Source organism: Chionomys nivalis, chromosome 11, assembly GCF_950005125.1.
Source record: "Chionomys nivalis chromosome 11, mChiNiv1.1, whole genome shotgun sequence".
Classification (NCBI taxonomy): domain Eukaryota; kingdom Metazoa; phylum Chordata; class Mammalia; order Rodentia; family Cricetidae; genus Chionomys; species Chionomys nivalis.
In genome coordinates, this window is record NC_080096.1 from 17,690,153 (window position 1) to 17,710,319 (window position 20,167).

Sequence of the window (20,167 nt, forward strand, 5' to 3'; positions counted from 1 at the left end):
CACCGGACTTACATAGTTAACTTGCACGGCAACTCCCCAGCCAATGGAGATGCCCCTTGCTGAGAAGGACAAAACTTCCTGGAGCCAGGAGAGGAGGCCGCACAGAGAATGACAACCCAGAAGAAACCAAAGAAACAAAAGCTTGCGGCACAGGAAGACATTCCGCGTGAAATGAATACAAGCAGAAGGAAAGGAGAAACTGGCAATAGTTTAGGCATGAGCGGGGCGTGTGGACCTGCCAGAGAGCAGGAGTGCACTGGAGAAGCCGAGTAACAGCACAGACCAGCTATGACAGGGTTCTGATGGGTACAGACTTGACACTCTCTCAGGTGACAATTTCTAGGACTTGACAGTCTCTGGCTCAGGTGACAATTTGTTTTGTTTTTGATTTTTATGAGATGTGATTTTCTACAGAGCCTTAGCTGTCCTTGGCTGTCCTGGAACTCTCTGTAGACCAGGCTGGCCTCAAACGCACAAAGATCCGCCTTCCTCTGCATCCCAAATGCTGGGATTAAAGGTGTGCGCCACCACCTCCTGTCTGACAATTTGTTTTGATAATGACTTGAATTGTGTGTTTCACTTTACCTCTCAACAGCTAACCTAAATTCAGCACACCCCAAGGTTGGTTACACTACACGGACCAGCTGCCAGAGACGCTAATAGTCTGTCCCTCACTGTAACTATTGGCCTCACACCACCCCCACCTCACACAATATGCTGCAGATTCTTCGGAGCAGAGCTTGAAGTCTTGGCCTTCATTGGGCTGTTGCACTTGCCCAGTGAGAGCCATGATTGGTGTCATAGATGGCTTAGATGTGTGGACCTACTGGCCATGGTTCCGAATGATGTCGGCTTGTCAGGACACAAAGGACTGCTTTGGTATCATCCTCCATGACATCCCAAATCCACAGATAATGGATTTGAGTCCTCTTAGGAACTTGAGAGCTTGCACCCTCCCTCACCCCATAACCAGCTCCACAGCACAGTCTGGGGGATTCCGAGGACCTTGTAAAACTGCTGGGTTCAAAGCTTGTGTGCAGTGACCAGACGTGAGGTTCTTAGTTTCCATATTGCCCATCACTTCCTGTGCTGCTGTAGCCAGCAGTTAACCACCTGGGTGGCGGCTTCATTAAGTGTGAAAAGAAGCAAACAGTTGTCGACAGAATGGACCAGAACTTTAATGAGGTGTCTGCAGCCAACAGTATTGACGGTATCTGTCACGAAACCAGACATATTGTTTAAACTTAAATCACCACTTGGAAGACCTCCTTGTAACACATGTTGCCAGCACGAAGGGAACGCACGGAGAGGGGCAGCTCCACGCTCGGCCTCATTCTCAGATGTTTCTGCTTAAAACCCAACAGCCAAGTGAGGGAACTGTCAAGGCAAAGCAGACATTTTATTACGTGGGTTTTGAGACAGTTTATGTTAGCTGTGGCTATCCTGGAACTCACCGTGTAGAGTAGGCCGGGATTAAAGGCAGCTGACGCTTTCAGATCTTAAGTTAGGAGAGATCTTAGATCTATATTTCTCTTTCTGTTTTTTGTTTGCTTTTTGGTGTGTGTGTGTGTGTGTGTGTGTGGTTAAATTATTTTTAATTTTTAATTCTTTAAAAAAATCGTTTGGGTGGTGATGGTGCACTCCTTTAATCCCAGCACTCAGAAGGCAGAGGCAGGAGGATCTCTATGAGTTGAGGCCAGCCTGGTCTACAGGATTTCTCTGTGTAACTGCCCCGACTATCCTGGGACTCCCAGTTAAAGGTGGTGCACCCCCACTGCCTGGCTCAAAAAGGAAATTTTAACTTATCTGTTTGGAGGATTGCTTGCTGGTATGCCTGCACCATGCACATGCCTGGCTCCTGCGGAGGCCATAGTAGCCATCGCATCCCTAGAACTGGAGTTAGAAATGGCTGCCAACAGATGTGAACTGCCATGTAGTTTCTGGACATCAAAACCAGGTCGTCTGGAAGAACACCAGTGCTCTTAACCACTCATGTACACTCATGTGTGCATGTCTGTCTGTACACTACATGTGTACAGTGTGCAGAGAGGTCAGATCCACTGTAAGAGCAGCAAATCTCTTCCCCATCCCAACCCCTTTTTGTATTTTGAGACAGAGTCTGACTATGTAGCCAGAGCGATCCCTGAACCTGCCATCCTCCTTCCTAAACCTCCTCACCATTGGGATCACAGGCTGGGCCACTACACCCAGCTTCACATAGCTCTTTACATGTTTTTGGTTTTGTTTTTGTTTTGTTTTGTTTTGTTTTTTTTGGGTTTTTCGAGACAGGGTTTCTCTGTGGTTTTGGAGCCTGTCCTGGAACTAGCTCTTGTAGACCAGGTTGGTCTCGAACTCACAGAGATCCGCCTGCCTCTGCCTCCCAAGTGCTGGGATTAAAGGCGTGCGCCACCACCGCCCGGCTGTTTTGTTTTTGTAATACCTCCAGGGGCAGGGACTCACTACTACAGAAGCAATAGCACATTCCATTTGGTTTTTTCTATGTGGTGCTTATATGACTTCAGGTGACATGGGTGTCTGAAGATGGTTCTCCAGCAGAGGCCTGCTACACATTTGGAGTCAAACATACTTGTGCCCTTGATTGGTTCTGCCACTTTGGACAAGTGACTTAATCTCCAATGGGCCTCCATTTCCTTATCTTTAATCTTGGGGCACCTGAAGGGTACTCCCATGAATTATCCTCTGATCTCCTTGAACACACACATGTGAACACACACTATAAATAAAAATAAATCTATCCTGTTAATAACCTAAAAATCTTACCTCCCAGAAGGCCTGATCATCAAAGTACTTGCTGGCGTGGGGAGCCCTCCATATTTTGATGTTTAGGAGCCAACCTTAAACAAATGACAAGTGTTAATATAGAGAGCTCATTGTTACCTCAAGATCGCTGAAACAAGCTGGGTGGTGGTGGCACATGCCTTTATGCCAGCACTCGGAAGGCTGAGGCAGGTGGTTCTCTGAGTTCAAGGACAGCCTGGTCTACAGAGTGAGTTCCAGGACAGCCAGGGCTACACAGAGAAACCCTGTCTTGAAAAACAAAACAAAACACTAAATCTCCCCTCCTTCAGACAAAGAGAAGCTCAGTGGGTCCTGGTAGCTCCATTCATCCTATAGGTGTCTCCTAAGGAACCATGAGGGCAAGAGTTCCTAGCAGGACTGAGGTCACACCCAGCAGTATCCAGTGGGTGTGGTTCTGACACCTTCCCCAAGACAGACTCAAAGGGCCCTGGCACAGCTGAGGGAGGTGGCACAGGAGCCACCATGGAGAGCGAAGCCCTTGCTGTGCACAGCAGTCAGAAGAGGCTGTTGGATCCCTGGACCTGAAGTTAGGGATGGTTGTGAGGCTGTGAGCACCAGGTCGGTGCTGGGAATTGAACCTGGGTCCTCTGCAAGTGTAGCCAGTGCTCTTGGCTGCTGAGCCACCTCTCCAGCCCTCTGGGTTGTTTTTAATCACCAGTTCCCTGATGTGGTATGAGGGAATGAAAGGAAGGCCAACTGGTCTCTGCTCTCAAAGTGCGAGCCACGTTCCCTCTGTGCTCCTGTGACTCCAACAAAGCACAACAAAAAGCTCCAGAAAGCCAGGCATGGTGACAGTTGTCTTCCCAATGTTTAGGACACTAAGGCAGGAGAGTAGAGAGTTCAAGACCAACCTGGGCTATTGAGAGAGGCAGTGTCTCAGAAAAAGAAAGAGCCATCTGGAGAGATGGCTCAGAGGTTAGGAGCATTGGCTGCTCTTTTAAGAGGATCCAGGTTCAATTCCCAGTACTCACATGGCAACTCAAAACTGTAACTCCAGTTCCAGGAGATCTGGCACCCTCACACAGACATACATATATGAAAACATCAATATACTTAGAATAAAAATAAATAAATTTTTCAAAAAAGAAAAAAGATGAAGGAAAAAAATGGGAGGGGAGGCAAGGAAAGAAACTTCCTGTGCTAAATTCCACAAACTGTGGGCAGTGTGCTTACTAACTAGAGTGTCCACTCCGGGAGCTGGAGAATTTCTTCCGTTCCCTGTTCTCCAGAGTAAATGGTTCATAGGTGAAATGTGATGTACGTCTGTTGAGTAAAGTAGTATAGCATAAGGGTGCCCTTGGGGAATGAGAGGCAGATCTGGGGGCAGAAAGGATCCCTTGGCCTTCCACGCAAAGCTGGGTGCAGTCACTTCCCCTGAGCCCAAGGACACCACCGCCCCATTTGAAAACTCCAGGGAGGGTCCCATCTTCTTGGGCCTCATTGGCAGCAGGTGGCCTCTGGATGCCTTTCTAGCTCCGAAATTACATGTTTCTTGGATTTTGTGTTGAGTCTTTTGTTATGGGGTAGGGTAGTGACAGGGACTCAATAGTGCTGAGCTCTGGCTGGCCTTGAACTTGGAGACTGCCTGCCACTGCCTCCTGAATGCTGAGATTATAGGAATGACCCACTACTCTGAGCTGATTCTTTGATTTTTAAAAACAGCACTTGAAGGTCTAGAGGGATGACTCAGCAGTTAAGATCACTGGCTGTTCTTCCAGAGGTCCTGAGTTCAATTCCCAACAACCACATGATGGCTCACAACCATCTGTAATGAGATCTGGTGCCCTCTTCTGGCGTGCAGGCAAAACACTGTATACATAATAAACAAATTTTAAAAATCCTCGTTTGGCCGGGCGGTGGTGGCGCACGCCTTTAATCCCAGCACTCGGGAGGCAGAGACAGGCGGATCTCTGTGAGTTCGAGACCAGCCTGGTCTACAAGAGCTAGTTCCAGGACAGGCTCCAAAACCACAGAGAAACCCTGTCTCAAAAAACCAAAAAAAAAAAAAAAAAATCCTCGTTTGAAGGCCGGGCGGTGGTGGTGCACGCCTTTAATCCCAGCACTCGGGAGGCAGAGGCAGCTGGGTCTCTGTGAGTTCGAGGCCAGCCTGGTCTACAAGAGCTAGTTCCAGAACAGGAACCAAAAGCTATGGAGAAACCCTGTCTCGAAAACCAAAAAAAAAAAAAAAAAAAAAAAAAAAATCATCTTTTGAGCAGCCTGCCTTACAAGGGGTGACTTCTTGAGGAAGGGGCCTGGCATGCACATGTGTACCACGGCACCCTCTAGTGGAGGAAAGTCTGGTACTGCACTGACCTGTTAGGAGTCCAGACACCATTCCCACCGCCAGAGCAAAGCTGAGAGCCCCAAAGTCTGTGATCATCTGGTTGGTAACCCTAGAATGGACAGAGAGAACACTCACAAATCAGGCTGTGGGTATGAGGACAAACAGGACAGATGGCATTAGTAGTGACACGGCCAAGAAGGGCCGTGAAGAAACCAAGTGTTCCCCCCCACCCGGCCACCATGTCCCTGACACTTTCTTATAGGGCTATGCAGATGTAGTTGGGTAGGCACATTGAAATCCCCAGACTCCATGAGTCAGCCCAAGCCTGACCTACACTGGCTCTTCAGTGTGATCCTACAGTCAGAGGTGCTGAACAACTGAACTTTTCCCCGTCAGATCTCGTTATGTGGTACACACTACCTATACCAGGTAGAAGATAACTTTGAACTCTTGGTCCTCCTGCCTCCACCTTTCAAATTCTGGGACTCACCCAGTTTTTGTGCTTGAGGATGGAAAACACTCTACCGGCTGAGCCTGCCTGTAACTCACAGAGATCCACCCATCTTGACTCCCAAGTGCTGGGATTGAAGACCTACACCAAGCTGGGCGGTGCTTGCACACGCCTTAAATCCTGCATTCCAGGAGGCAGAGGCAGGAATATCTATGTGAGTTCAAGGCCAGCCTGGTCTACAAGAGCTAGTTCCAGGATAGGCTCCAAAGCTACAGAGAAACCCTGTCTTGAAAAACCTAAATAAATAAAATAAAGACCTATATCACCATGCCTATCTTACCCTGTCTAAATTTAATAATTTAAAAAAATATGAATTAATTGGCTCTGGATACATTTCCTTCCAAGTTGGATGAAGGTTAAGGGAAGAGGCCAAGGCACCCACTGGGCTATACAGTAGTTGTACCCCCTGGGATATACGATAGTTGTACCCACTGGGCTATACAGTAGTTGTACCTTACACTGGGCTATACGGTAGTTGTACCCACTGGGCTATATGGTAGTTTTACCCACTGGGCTATACTGTAGTTATTAATATGTATCAGCAGAATGTAGGTGACTGCTCCGAGCAGACCCGGCAAGCCGAAGGTATAATGGATCCCACCGTGCTTCTGGATCTTCAGCATGTGGTTCAAACACACCTAGGGACAAAGTGATATTATAAGTAGATCTGTACTTAAGACCCAAGACCCGCTGGGTAGTGGTGGCGCACACACTCCTTTAATCCCAACACTTGGGAGGCAGAGGCAGGCAGATCTCCGTGAGTTCGAGGCCAGTCTGGTTTACAGAGCAAGTTCCAGCACAGCTAGGACTGTTACACAGAGAAATCCTGTCTTGAAAAACAAGCAACAACTGGCTGGAGAGATGGCTCAGAGGTTAAGAGCACTGCCTGCTCTACCAAAGGTCCTGAGTTCAATTCCCAGCAACGACATTGTGGCTCACAACCATCTGTAATGTGGTCTGGTGCCCTCTTCTAGCCTTCGGGCATACACACAAACAGAATATTGTATACATAATAAATAAAATAAGGGCTGGAGAGATGGCTCAGAGGTTAAGAGCACTGACTGCTCTTCCAGAGGTCCTGAGTTCAATTCCCAGCAACCACATGGTGGCTCACAGCCATCTGTAATGAGATCTGGTGCCCTCTTCTGGCATGCAAGCATACATAATAAATAAATAATCTTAAAATAAATAAATAAATAAAATATTAAAAAAAAAAATAGGGGGCTGGAGAAATGGCTTAGAGGTTAAGAGCATTGACTGTTCTTCCAAAGGTCCTGAGTTCAATTCCCAGCAACCACATGGTGGCTCACAACCATCTGTAATGGGGTCTGGTGCCCTCTTCTGGCCTTCAGGCATACACACAGACAGAATATTGTGTACATAATAAATAAATATTAAAAAAAAGGATGGGTCATGGTCTTTAAAAAAAAAAAAAAGCCGGGCGGTGGTGGCGCATGCCTTTAATCTCAGCACTTGGGAGGCAGAAGCAGGCGGATCTCTGTGAGTTCGAGGCCAACCTGATCTACAAGAGCTAGTTCCAGGACAGGCTCCAAAACCACAGAGAAACCCTGTCTCAAAAAACCAAAAAGAAAAAGAAAAACAAGCAACAACAACAACAATAAAAAAGTAAGACCAGTTCTTCCACAGGTCCTTCCATCAGGACCACCTAAATATGCCCTAAAAGTACATTCACATCCTCCAACCCCACACACCATGGAAACATTTAAAATGCCAAGAAGAGGGGCTTGGAGAGATGACTCAGCAGTTACGAGCATGGGCTACTCTTCCAGAGGAGGTCAATGTAATCCCAGCACCCGGCATCCATCTTTGGAAGCCTCCTCCCCTGAGCCCACCAAACCTTGACCCCTCTCCAGGAAAGGTCAAGACCATTCCCACAGGCTATTTAAACTGCCTCCCAGGGGATAAACACATGGTCTTCCCTCTTCCTCTTTGGTGGTCGCATTGGCTTTCTGTTCCCCCTCTGGGCTACCCCCAGAGTGCGGATGTCCAATTAAACCTGGATATCTTTTAATTTGGTCTGACTGGGATTATTTGTGTCAGCAGAGAGGCTCATTTTTTTAGGAATATTTCCTAACAGTCCTTCAGAATTTGGGGTTCAGTTCTGAGGACCCACATGGCGGCTCACAACATCTGTACCCCCGGTTTTAGGGAATCTGGCTTCAGCATGCTGCACATGGTGTAAAAACATACATTCAGGTAAACCACGCATACGAATAAAAATAAACAAAACCTTTATTTTAAAATGCTCAGAAAGACTGCGGATGTAGACTGATCCGAGAATGCTTGCCTAGAAGATGCCAGGGCCTGGTTTCCTTCCTCTGGCATGCACATGCACTCACGCATGCTCACATGTAAAGGATTTAGTGACTCTGGCTGCCGGATGAGGACTGGGATTCTGCAATTCTGACAGACTTCCCAGGGATGTTGTCACAGCTGGAATGTGACAGGGCCCACAAGCTCATAGGGTTGAACACCCGCCGCCCCACCCCCTCCCATGATGGTTCTGTTCTAGGAAATTGTAGAACCTTTTAGGAGGAGACATCTGGTGGCCGCAACCCAGGAACCCAAATAAATCCGTCCCCTTAAATTGCTTCTTGGTGGTATTTGATCACAGTGCCAAGGAAAGTAGCCTGCACAGTCACCATTGCTGACGTTTCCCTGGTCATGTTCTGAGTAAAAGGGCCGGGCACAGATTCCATTCCCATTTAAGGCCGATAATCCTATGTTGGGACTGGGGTACCATCCTCTGTGCTGTAGGGTGTTGAGCAACATCCTGGCTTCTAACTTCCACAGCCCAGCAGCATGCCGAGCAAGAACATCACTAGGCACCCATAAATGCCATCCACAAGACAACAGAAGACGAGAAATCAGACAGATGGCATCCATCCACGTGGCACACATCGTCCCACGGTCCCTCCACTCCTGCCCTCATTAGGCCTGAGGAGACACCTAGGGAGCTTCCTCAGGTTCCTTGTCCCCTTACAGCCCCCACCATCTCTGGAGTGAACATCCAGACACCTGGTCATCCCAGGAGCTCTGCCCAGCACTTCCCACCTCTCCATGCTGATCTCACCAAGGTCCGGGCGAATGCAAACCTTCTGCCATGATTATATCTTTCTGTTTCTTGACTGGGTCGCATGCTCTTCTCACTGAGGGTTTGAAGGCACTGGTCCTGTCTGGGATTCATTTCCGAATTTGCCTGGCTAATCCGACCCTGTCGGGGATTCATTTCCCTATTTGCCTGGCTAATCTGCCATACTGATACTGCCCATCTCAGGCGTCATTCCCTCTGCAAGTACTGGCTTCTACTCTGACCAGACCTAGGCTAGCTTAGGGGTCTTTCTGCTTTTTATTGACGTGTTTATCTGAAGTAGAACAAGGGTTAAAACATGTTTGGTGACTGGAGAGATGGCTTAGTGGTTAAGAGCACTGACTGTTCTTTCAGAGGACCTGGGTTCATTCCCAGCACCCAGGTGGTGGCTCACAACTGTCTGTATCTCTAAGATCTGACACCCTCACACATACATGCAGGCAAAACATCAATGCAAATAAAATTAAAAAATAAAGATTTTGGGGGGGGTTGTTGTTTTTTGTTTTTCTTTTAAGCATGTTTGGTGAATGATTGAATGAATGAATTGATAAACAAATGAGTAATCTTCAAAGTAGCAGAGCCACCTGCCCTGGTAAAAGAGTCAAAGGAAGGGCTGGAGAGATGGCTCAATGGTTGGGAGCACTGGCTGCTCTTCCAGAGGACCTGGGTTCAATTCTCAGCACCTACATAGCAGCTCACAACTGTCTGTGACTCCAGTTCCAGAGGATCTGACACCCTCACACAAATATACATGCAGGCAAAACGCCAATGCAATGCACATAAAATAAATAAATCTTGGGCTGGAGAGATGGCTTGGAGGTTAAGAGAACTGATTGCTGTTCCAGAGGTCCTGAGTTCAGTTCCCAGCAACCACATGATGGCTCACACCCATCTGTAATGAGATCTGGTGCCCAGAACACTATACACATAATAAATAAATTAAATAAATAAATAAGTAAATCTTAAAAAAAAAAAAAAAGAGTCTAGGGAACTGAGGCACCAAGACATCAAGGGGCTGTGCTGGGCAGCTTTACGTCAACTTGACACAAGCTGGTGCCATTTTGTAAGAGACGACCTCAGGTGAGAAATCGCTCCCCCTCCCCAGACTGGCTTGGGGCAAGCTTTACAGGCCATTTTCTTGACTGATGATCGATGTGAGAGGGTCCAGCTTACTGAGGGTCATGCCACCCCTGGGTGGTCCTGAGTTCTATAAGCAAGCCATGGGAAGCAAGCCAGTAAGCAGCACCCCTTCATGGCCTCTACATCAGCTCCTGCCTCAAATTCCTGCCCTGACTTCCCTGGATGATGGACTCCCTACCACCTGGAAGATGAAATAAACCCTTCTCCCAGGTTGCTTTTGGTCATGCTGTTTTATCACAGCGATAGAAAGAATCACTCAGATAGGGCCTGAGTCCAAGGGGAGCATGCCACCTTCCAACACACTCTTTTGCTGTCTAACAACTGCTTTCATCTTGGGGTTTCAAAGCCAAAAGAGATAAGAGACACGTGTTCCCTCTGCAGATGAAAAGCAGAGAGGCTTAGCAAGGATCAGATCCAGCTGCTGGTAAACTCTTCCTTGAGTTGAAGCTGAGTATCCAGATTCAGCCTTCAAAAGTCTGCCGCCAGGGTTGGGAGAGGGCTCAGTGGGAAAGGGGCTTGCTGCCAAGCCTCACGATCTGAGTTCAATTCCCAGGATTCATATGGTAGAAGTGGAGAACAGACTTACTCAAGTTGTCCTCTGATTTCTACTACGCACAATAAACAAACAAACAAATAAATGCCATTTTTTTTTTTTTTGGTTTTTTTTCGAGACAGGGTTTCTCTGTGGTTTTGGAGCCTGTCCTGGAACTAGCTCTTGTAGACCAGGCTGGTCTCGAACTCACAGAGATCCACCTGCCTCTGCCTCCCAAGTGCCCAAGTGCTGGGATTAAAGGCGTTAATTTTTTTTTTTTTTTTTTTTTTTTTTTGGTTTTTCGAGACAGGGTTTCTCTGTGGCTTTGGAGCCTGTCCTGGAACTAGCTCTTGTAGACTAGGCTGGTCTCGAACTCACAGAGATCCGCCTGCCTCTGCCTCCCGAGTGCTGGGATTAAAGGCGTGCGCCACCATCGCCCGGCGCGTTAATTTTTTTTTAAAGATTAAAATGATGGACAAAAATGCCTCTGGGCCTGCTCTGCTTGTCAGATAAAGTTTGATCTGAGAACCGGGTGGTGGTGGCGCACGCCTTTAATCTGCCTGCGTGCCAGCATGCTCCCTTCCATGGTTAGAATGGACTGAACCTCTGAAAACTGTGAGCGAGCCACCCTGATTAAATGCTTCCTTTATAAGAGGCACCACAGTCATGGTGTCTCTTCACAGTGATAAAGTCCCACTTCCTTACCGGCAGACACTTGGCTCCCCCAATGGAGATCAATCCCGCTGTGAGGCCCAGCACCATGGCAATCCAGGGAGAAGTGATCAGGAAACACGGGGCACCCACAGCTACACCTCCCGCCAGCACTGCGTTGTGGATGTGAACCTGCAAAGCAGCAGCTTGTGGGTAGGTGATAGTAACATTGATTTAAACACATGTGTGCACACGCATGCGCAAACACACACACCAGCCCCCAGAAAACCTGTCCAGTCTCTGGTATCCTGATATTCCCTACATGGCAGACAAGGAAGGGCCCATTGCAGGAGCTCCCCCACCCTTCCAGAGCCTGGCCCTGTGGGAGAGCCATCAACACGTGTGTTAGGCACAGAGCGACACATGTTGCCCAGGAGGCAGCCTCCTCCTCACCATGTTGATCTTCCCCTGGGGGTGGCTCAGGGCTGACATGGAGGTGGCTGTCACTGCGCTGACGGCAAGGGCATAGTAGGTGTTGAGCACTGCGGTCCTCTTCTCATTTGGCCATTCCAGCAGAGCAGAGTTGAAACTGGGCCAGAAGATCCACAAGAGGAAGGTGCCTGGAGGGCAGAGAAGGCCATTAGCCAGAAGAGGGCTGCTTCTGAAACCGCTCTCTTCCCTGACATCAGAGGAACGGCCTGGAGCTAGCAAGCAAGCCTGGTCACCTTCCAGGGGTGTCTAAATAGTCACCTCTCCCTCCTCCCTCTGAAGTCTCAGTTTGGTAGGAAGCAGACGACACATTTTCCAGACGAGGAATATAAGGCCCAGAGCATTCAGAGCTCTACAAATGCCAGGCCTCACTCTGCTTTTTGATGGCCAAATGCTTCCTTTTAAAATGCAAGGCCAATGTGAGTTCGAGACCAGCCTGGTCTAGGGCTGGAGAGATGGCTCAGTGGTTAGAGCACTGGCTGCTCTTGCAGTAGACCTGGGTTGGATCCCAGCACACGTGATGGTTCACAACTATCTGTAAACCCAGTTCTAGGGGATCCAAAAAGCATATACATAGTACACAAACTTGTATACAGGCAAAACAGTCATACACAAATCTAAAAAATATTTTTTTCAAGACAGGGTTTCTCTCTGTAGTCCTGGTTATCCTAGAATTTACTGTAGATTAGGCTGGCCTTGAACTCACAGAGATCCGCCTGCCTCTGCCTCCTGAGTGCTGAGATTAAAGGCGTGTGCCACCACCGCCCGGCCTATTTTGATTTTTTTGAGACAGGATTTCTCTATGTAACAGTCCTGGCTGTCCTGGAACTCACTCTGTAGACCAGACTGGCCTCAAACAAGGAGATTCAACTGCCTCTGCCTCTGAGTGCTGGGATGAAAGGCTTGTGCCACCACGCCCAGCTCCACCAAATATTATTGAAGAGAAGTCCCTAAAAGGAGAGGCTTACTCCAAAGCTACATGAACTCAATAACATTATATATAAACTATACGGTGTTTAAATATGTTTTATAGTTGATATATAACATATAGTGTATATATACAATAACATGGTTCACATATATAACAATATAGTTTATATATAACATTATATATTATAATATAGTCTATAGACTATATATAAAGCTATATAAACTCAACAACGTTATTAGAAACAAAGGGCCTTTATGGACGGGACCAGGATACTCAGGGTCAGAAAGATTTGTCAGCAGGATTTGTTCCCAATTGTTCAGACAGGAGACTACCCAGCCCTCTCATCCTTACCCAGCATGGCAAACAGACTGGAGCTTGTGGCCATCTGAACCTTCTCTGTCTGGGCTTTCTCACCCATTCCCCTGGGCAGGGACCTGGAGAGGCACCAGGCCACAAGGAGTCCGAAATAGGCCCCAAACACATGCCCATGCATCGCGATTATGTGGTCTTCCATCTGCAACAGAGCACAGCGGTCTGCGTGAAGAGGTCAGCCATGCCGCCCCTCTGAGAAAGTCCTGTGCTTTCTGTGGGAGGTGTGACTTGAACTCTGACCTGATATTCAGAGCTTATACAGCCCACCCAGATGGACTTCCCATGGTGATGAGTGGTCTCGGAACACCACATTACAGCCAGGTAGACTCGTGGTTCATGCTCACTGTGCATAGCACATTTAATAAGGCTTCATTCTTAGTGGCTGTCTTCAGGGTCTTCCAAAAACTCTCAGACTTGATTGGCTCTTTACCTACTCCCCACTGATGCTGCTTTGACCAAAGTCACCTTCACAGATACCCCAGATTTCTTCTTTTTTTTTTTTCTTTTGCTTTGTTTTTCAAGACAGGGTTTCTCTGTAGCTTTGGAGCCTGTCCTGGAACTAGTTCTTGTAGACCAGGCTGGCCTCAAACTCACAGAAATCCACCTGCATCTGCCTCTCGAGTGCTGGGATTAAAGGCGTGCGCCACCCCCACCCCCCCACCCCCCACCCCACCCCCCCACCCCCCACCCCACCCCCCCCACCCCCCCGCAAGCTGATATTGAATATTCTCCTAACAGCTGCAGACCCTGCCACTTCCTGGCTCAGAATCCTCCATTGGCTTCCTCCTGACTCAGAGTGACTGTCCTTTCCATAACCTGCAGGAAGACCCTGTGTGGTCCACTCTTTCTCCAGCCTAACCCCTCTTTCCTCCCCACCCTCCACTCTCACTCCTCTAGCCCTCTCTCACAATACTGTTTCCCTGGGCAGAGGGGGAGGAGGAAGTAGTCAGCCCTGAGGGGGTAAGCAACAAGCTTTCTATTATCACCAAGGGGCAAGACGTGTAAGGAGTCTGGGCAAGAGACACAGGGGCCTTGGGACAGATGCAATCTACCAAACACCTGACCAGGGCTGGCCATTGTTGCCAGACGCCCTCCAGGTCTGGCCTCAAAATTGCTTGGTGATGCTTTCCTACCTGTCTGTCTGGTATCTTACCCACCCCCTCACATCTTGGCACCACCGTCTCACATCTCGGCACCACTGTCCTTTGCTTCATTTTTCCCTATAGAATTGGTCACGATTGAACAGGACACATCTTTTGTCCACTTCATTTTTTTAATATTTATGTATTTATTTATTTATTATGTATACAATATTCTGTCTGTGTCTATGCCTGCAGGCCAGAAGAGGGCACCAGACCCCATTACAGATGGTTGTGAGCCACCATGTGGTTGCTGGGAATTGAACTCAAGACCTTTGGAAGAGCAGGCAGTACTCTTAACCGTTCAGCTATCTCTCCAGCCCCCTCATTTCATTTTATTTATTTATTTATTTTTTTGGTAATGGTGCCTTCCGCAGCAGAAATTTCCCTGCAGTTGTATTTTCCCATGGTGGTGAGAGTGCCTGGAACACGATAGGTGAGTACTTCTCAATAGGCGGATGCTGCTAAAGAGCCCTCGCCCACGCATGAAGACACGCGCCTACACAGCTTCCGCCTACGGACCGGGAAGAGGACATGCCCGTACTTCCATCACATAGAAGGCTAAGGCAAGAGGATGCTGTGAGTGCAGAGTCATCCTGGGCTACAGAACGAAGACCCTGTCTCAGATAGACCTGAAACTAGAGATCATCTCTAGTTCATTCAGCTAAGAGCTTGTGTGGCATGCACAGAGCCCTGGGTGTGGGGACCTGTCTGTCATCCCAGCACTCAGGAGGCAGAAGCAGGGAGAGCTCTGTGAGTTTTAGGACAGCCAGAGCTACCTAGTGAAACCCCACCTCAAAAAATAAATAAATGAGGGGGCTGGAGAGATGGCTCAGAGGTTAAGAACACTGGCTGTTCTTCCAGAGGTCTTTTTTTTTTTTTTTTGGTTTTTCGAGACAGGGTTTCTCTGTGGTTTTGGAGCCTGTCCTGGAACTAGCTCTTGTAGACCAGGCTGGTCTCGAACTCCCAGAGATCCGCCTGCCTCTGCCTCCCAAGTGCTGGGATTAAAGGCGTGCGCCACCACCGCCCGGCTCTTCCAGAGGTCTTGAGTTCAATTCTCAGCAACCACATGATGGCTCATAACCATCTGTAATGAGGTTCTGGTGCCCTCTTCTGGCATAGAGGAGTACATGCAGGAGGAACATTGTGTATACATAATAAATAAATCTTAAAAAAAAAAAAAAAAGAAAGAAAAAATAAATAAATGAATGAATGAAACCCATTGAAGCTGAGAGACTGCCCATCAGTTAAGAACATTTGTTCTTTCAGAGTGAGACTCTTCGACCCTTAGGCCTGGTCTTAGACAGGTTTAAGAAAGACAAAAGCAAAAAAAATAAAAAGTAAAAAGCAAAAAGAGAAGGTTACAGACATCACTCAAGAATAAATTGGGGCCGGGCGCACGCCTTTAATCCCAGCACTCGAGAGGCAGAGGTGGGTGGATCTCGGTGAATTCCAGGCCAGCCTGGTCTATAAGAGCTAGTTCCAGGACAGGCTCCAAAGCTACAGAGAGACCCTGTCTCGAAAAGATAAAAAAAAAAAAAAAAAAAAGAAGAAGAATAAATTGGGTGGCCAGGCAATGTTGGCACATGACTTTGATTCCAGCAGTCAGGAAGCAGAGGCAGGTGGATCTCTGTAAGTTCGAGGCCAGCCTGATCAACAGAGACCTTATTTCCAAAAAACAAACAAAAAAAAGGAAGTGTATTCTTTTTCTTCATTTATGTATATGTGTGTTTATCTGTGTTTGTACATGAGCACCCTCAGAGGTCAGAAAAAGGTGTCAGATCCCTTGGAACTGGAGTTACAGGCAGTTGTGAGCTGCCATGTGGGTGCTGGGAATTGAACCTGGGTCCTGTGGAAGAGTAGTCAGGGTTCTCAAAGGATGAGCCATCTCGCCAGCCCTCCCAGCATCTGACTTATTTGGGTTCCAGGGACTCAGGGCATCAGGCTTGTTGTTGTTGTTGTTTTTAACAACAAGCATCTTTATTCACGGAGCTATCTCCCTAGCCCTGTTCTTTGTTGCTGTTATTTGTTTGCTGTTTATTTTGTTTGCTGTTTTTTGTCTTTGTAACTGAGGTTAACCCCAAACTTACTATATAGTCACAGATGACCTTGATCCTTTTGTCCTCACCTTCCTGCTGTGGAATATTCCTTCACATTGTGTGAATATATGCCGTTGTGATTGATCCAATAAAGAAGCCAATTGGCCAATAGCTGGACAGGACAAAGTTAGGCTGAAAAACCAAACTAAGGATGGGGAAGAAGGGTGGATTCGGAGGACTTGCAAACCAGACCCAGAGAGGGCTGCGGTAGAATATTATTTTAAGGTGTGTTACAGTTGCTTATGCTCTGGAACATTTGTCTAACTCTGTGAAGCTGTGATTCTTTGTCTAAAACACATGATGGTCTAATAAAATGCCGAATGGCCGATCGGCAGGCAGGAGAAAGGATAGGTGAGGCTGGCAGGCAGAGAGGATAAAAAAGAAGAAGAAGAGGGACCCGATCAGAGAGCATGAGGACAAGGACGGCTAACATCAGGGGTCGCCTAGCTACACAGCCAGCCACGGGGTAAGAGTGAAAATAAGCAGCACAGAAATAAGAAAAGGTAACAGCCCAGAGGCAAAGGAAGATGGGAGAATGTAAGAAAAGCTAGACTGGTGGCCCTAGGCTATATAAGAAAGCAAGGTGGCCAGGCAGTGGTGACACAGGCCTTTAATCCCAGCACGTGAGAGGGAGAGGCAGGTAGAGCTCTGAGACCAAGGCCAGCCTGGTTTACAGAGTGAGTTCCAGAACAGCCAGGACTGTTATATAGAGAAACCCCGACTCAGGGAAAAGAAAGATGAACAAGCCAGTAAGGAGCAGCCTTCCATGGCCTCTGCTTCACTTTCTGAGTTCACTCACCATGGAACTTGCTGGCCACAGCCATGATGACACTCTGCAATGGCTAGTCTTGGTTGTTTATGTGACTACATATGGAATGAACTAAAACCCAAGAGGCTGGCAACTCCTGTGAGCAGTTTCTCTTGTCTGAATCGTGTTGTGGAATATTATTTTCAGGTGTGTTGCTTTTGTTTATGCTTCATTTGTTTAACTCTGAAGCTGTGTTACTTTGCCTGTCTAAAACACCTGATTGGTCTAATAAAGAGCTGAACAGCCAATAGGAAGGCAAGAGAAGGATAGGCGGGGCTGGCAGACAGGATAAATAGAACTCAGGGGAAGGCGCGAGGAGAGGAGGACACTAGGGGCTAATCCAGCCAGCCACAGAGTGTGAAAGTAAGCCACACAGAGAAGAAAGGAAGGAAGAAGCCCAGAGGCAAAAGGTAGCTGGCATAAGATAAGAAAAGCTGGCTTGAAACAAGTCAAACTAAGGTCAGGCATCCATAAATAAGAATAAGCCTCTGTGTTTTATTTGGGAGCTGGGTGGCAGGCCCCTCAAGAGCAAAGAGTTCAAAGGGCCAAAGAGAAAAAAAAAAAAAAAAAAACATTTGAAGTAGGAAGATCTACTTTAAGTCCCAATCTTTTTTTTTTTTTTTTTTTTTTTTTTGGATTTTTCGAGACAGGGTTTCTCCGTAGCTTTTGGTTCCTGTCCTGGAACTAGCTCTTGTAGACCAGGTTGGACTCCAACTCACAGAGCTCCGCCTGCCTCTGCCTCCCGAGTGCTGGGATTAAAGGCGTGCGCCACCACCGCCCGGCAGTCCCAATCTTTTGAGGTGGGAAAATCCGTCTTAAATCTAGGCCACTCCTGCTGGCAGCCTCTATAAAGGACAAGGGAGAAGGAAGCCCTTGCTCTCAGTCTCCCTGGCAAGTCCATTCCTTCACGTCATTAGAGCCTACTTCTTTAGGATCCCAATGTATACTGAAGGCCAGTGAAACATCAGCCTTATGGGCTGGAAAACTACTGGACCCTTGGGCTTTCTATCAGGAGACAGTCATTGTTGGAATAATTGGACTAGCCTGTAAGCCATGTATGAAAAATACAACACACTTTGTGGCTAATACGCTCTGGGAATTCATCTTACGTACGCATCCCATAGTAATCTCATGCCGCTCAAGGCCTCCACGCACTGTGTTTAACCTTCAGTGGTGTCTAAGCACTTTCAGCTCCTCTGGGGCCTAGCTTCATCTTCAAAACTCCAAAACTTCATCAAGGTGGGGCAGCATCCTACCCCCCTACGCTCTCCCAAGTCCCCTCAGAGCCCTGGGACTCACGTGGAAGACCTTCTTGTCAATAAGCCGGACGGCTCTGAAGGCTGCAGCTTCCATCAGCACCATTGCAGCCAGCTGCACCAAGTTGGCCTTCCCAAGGACAGCGCCCGCTGAGATGAGCACAGGTATTGTGCTCAAGGTAGCCGTCCGGATGCTGAGGGAGGAGAGAGACCCTGTGAGGAAGAGTACCTCTCATTCAGCAGGTCACACGCGCACGCACACACGAGGGTTTTCCAACAGCACAGGCTTTCCTGCCCTGTCCCTCACCAGGATGGCACCTGAGGTCCTTGCACACTCCAGTGGTACAGGCAAGCTCAGAGGCGCCAAGCCTCTTCTACCAATGTCACTGTGATTTAAAGTGGCTGCCTCTTCCCCAGGGACACCGCTGCTGTCGGAGTTCCACCCTCAACCCCACTTCCTTTCTGCTGTCGCCGCTCTCAGATGTTCCATAGAGGGCGCTGTGCACCCGCTGGCCCGCCACGGTCCTCCTTTCTCTCCTCGATGTGTGGAGCCTGGGTTTGGCAGTTTGGAAGTAGAATAAACTTGGCTTCCCATCCAGCTCTACCACCCAAGCAGCTACTTAATCCCTATAAAGCATCCACTTGGAAAATAAGAATGACCACGTTTGTTTGCCCTGGCTGGGGCAGGGGTTAGAAGGAAGTCTTTGCATACGTGTATCTATCTAACACAAAGACTGGTAGGCACATGAAGAGGAAATTCATAAATAGAGGCAGGCATCATGAAGATTCAAATCCTTCCTTTCCTGGACAAATGTGCAGGCTCAATGTGGGGGATTTGGGCAGAGAAAGTCATTTTTTAATCTTCAAAGTGCTTCTGGTCTGGCTGGAGAGATATAGGGTTTCCTGAGTTAACTGTGCCAACTGGACTTATCATTGAGGGCTTCCTGGAGGCCGTGGCACTGAACTGGGCCTCCCCTTTTCCCCTGAAGCTTCTCCTCCCTAGGAATTATTCCAGCTGTGCTGGAATCCAGCTTTTGGCAAGAGGCTGGTGAATGGCCTGAGGTTAAAGATTAGTACTCCATCAGGGTGGTACTACATTACCACAATGTTGTGTGCCTCCCCTCCCCCCATCATGTACAAGAGGGCATGAAACTGGAAGGATGGCCATTACTACCTCCTGCTAACAAAGATGAGGTTCAAGCCCAGCTGGCCTAGATCTAAGACCCTAAGGCGGAGTCCCTAGATCTAAGGGATGCAGCCTCCCTGGTCTTCATTGCTGTTGTTCCTGAGGCTCAAGGATGTGAGGGGACGGTAAGAGCAGGACATGGGGACGTGGACCAGGAAGGACAGTATATTGGGGAACCTGGTGTGTCACTGTCTAGACAGGCCATGTTCGGCAGGCGAGTGTTCAGTGTATTGACCAACTCAATTCGAAAATTAGGCCAGTCATGAGATCTCAGATCTGTGACAAGTGACAGCAAGACCCTGAAATAAGGTGGTTAAAAGGCTCGATGCAGCCATGTCCTGACAGTGAGACCTGGAACATACCCTGTGCCTTTGTGACTTCATGTAACAACCCCTGGGGTCACAGTAAGAGCAGAATTCATGAACACATGGCAGACGCAACAAGGAAGCTGCGCATTGCCAGGACCTTCTAGGGAGAATCTTCTAGAACCACTCAGGGTATACAGTTAAAAGTACACCCCTTGGGGCTGGAGAGGTGGCTCAGTGGTTAAGAGCACTGACTGCTCTTCCAAAGAATCAGGGTTCAGTTCCAACACCCACATGGCAACTCACAACTGCCCATAATGCCAATTCCAGGGGATCTGATACCCTCACACTGAGATACTTGCAGGCAAAATACCAAATGTACATAAAATACAAGTAAATAAATACTTTTTTAAAAAGTACACCCATGGAACCTGGGGTTTTGCTCAGTTGGCACAAAGCCCTGAGTCCGATCCCAGCACCACATAAACCAGGCGTGCGCACCTGTAATCTCTGCACTCAGATGGTTGAGGCA

At 48.0% G+C, this 20,167-nt stretch overlaps 1 protein-coding gene across 1 annotated transcript in view; it reads right to left on the minus strand.

Moving 5' to 3' along the window:
- Nucleotides 1–1,163: 1,163 nt before the first annotated feature.
- Rhce (Rh blood group CcEe antigens) overlaps nt 1,164–20,167 on the minus strand; it is a 30,686-nt gene continuing 11,682 nt past the window's right edge. Inside the window, exons 3-10 of the mRNA XM_057784699.1 lie at nt 18,188–18,338; nt 12,822–12,984; nt 11,504–11,670; nt 11,105–11,242; nt 6,126–6,253; nt 5,134–5,213; nt 2,782–2,855; nt 1,164–1,377 (exon numbers count right to left, since the gene is read on the minus strand). Coding sequence (XP_057640682.1) covers nt 1,351–1,377; nt 2,782–2,855; nt 5,134–5,213; nt 6,126–6,253; nt 11,105–11,242; nt 11,504–11,670; nt 12,822–12,984; nt 18,188–18,338 — 928 coding nt within the window. The 3' untranslated portion in view covers nt 1,164–1,350. The remainder of the gene's footprint in view (nt 1,378–2,781; nt 2,856–5,133; nt 5,214–6,125; nt 6,254–11,104; nt 11,243–11,503; nt 11,671–12,821; nt 12,985–18,187; nt 18,339–20,167) is intronic.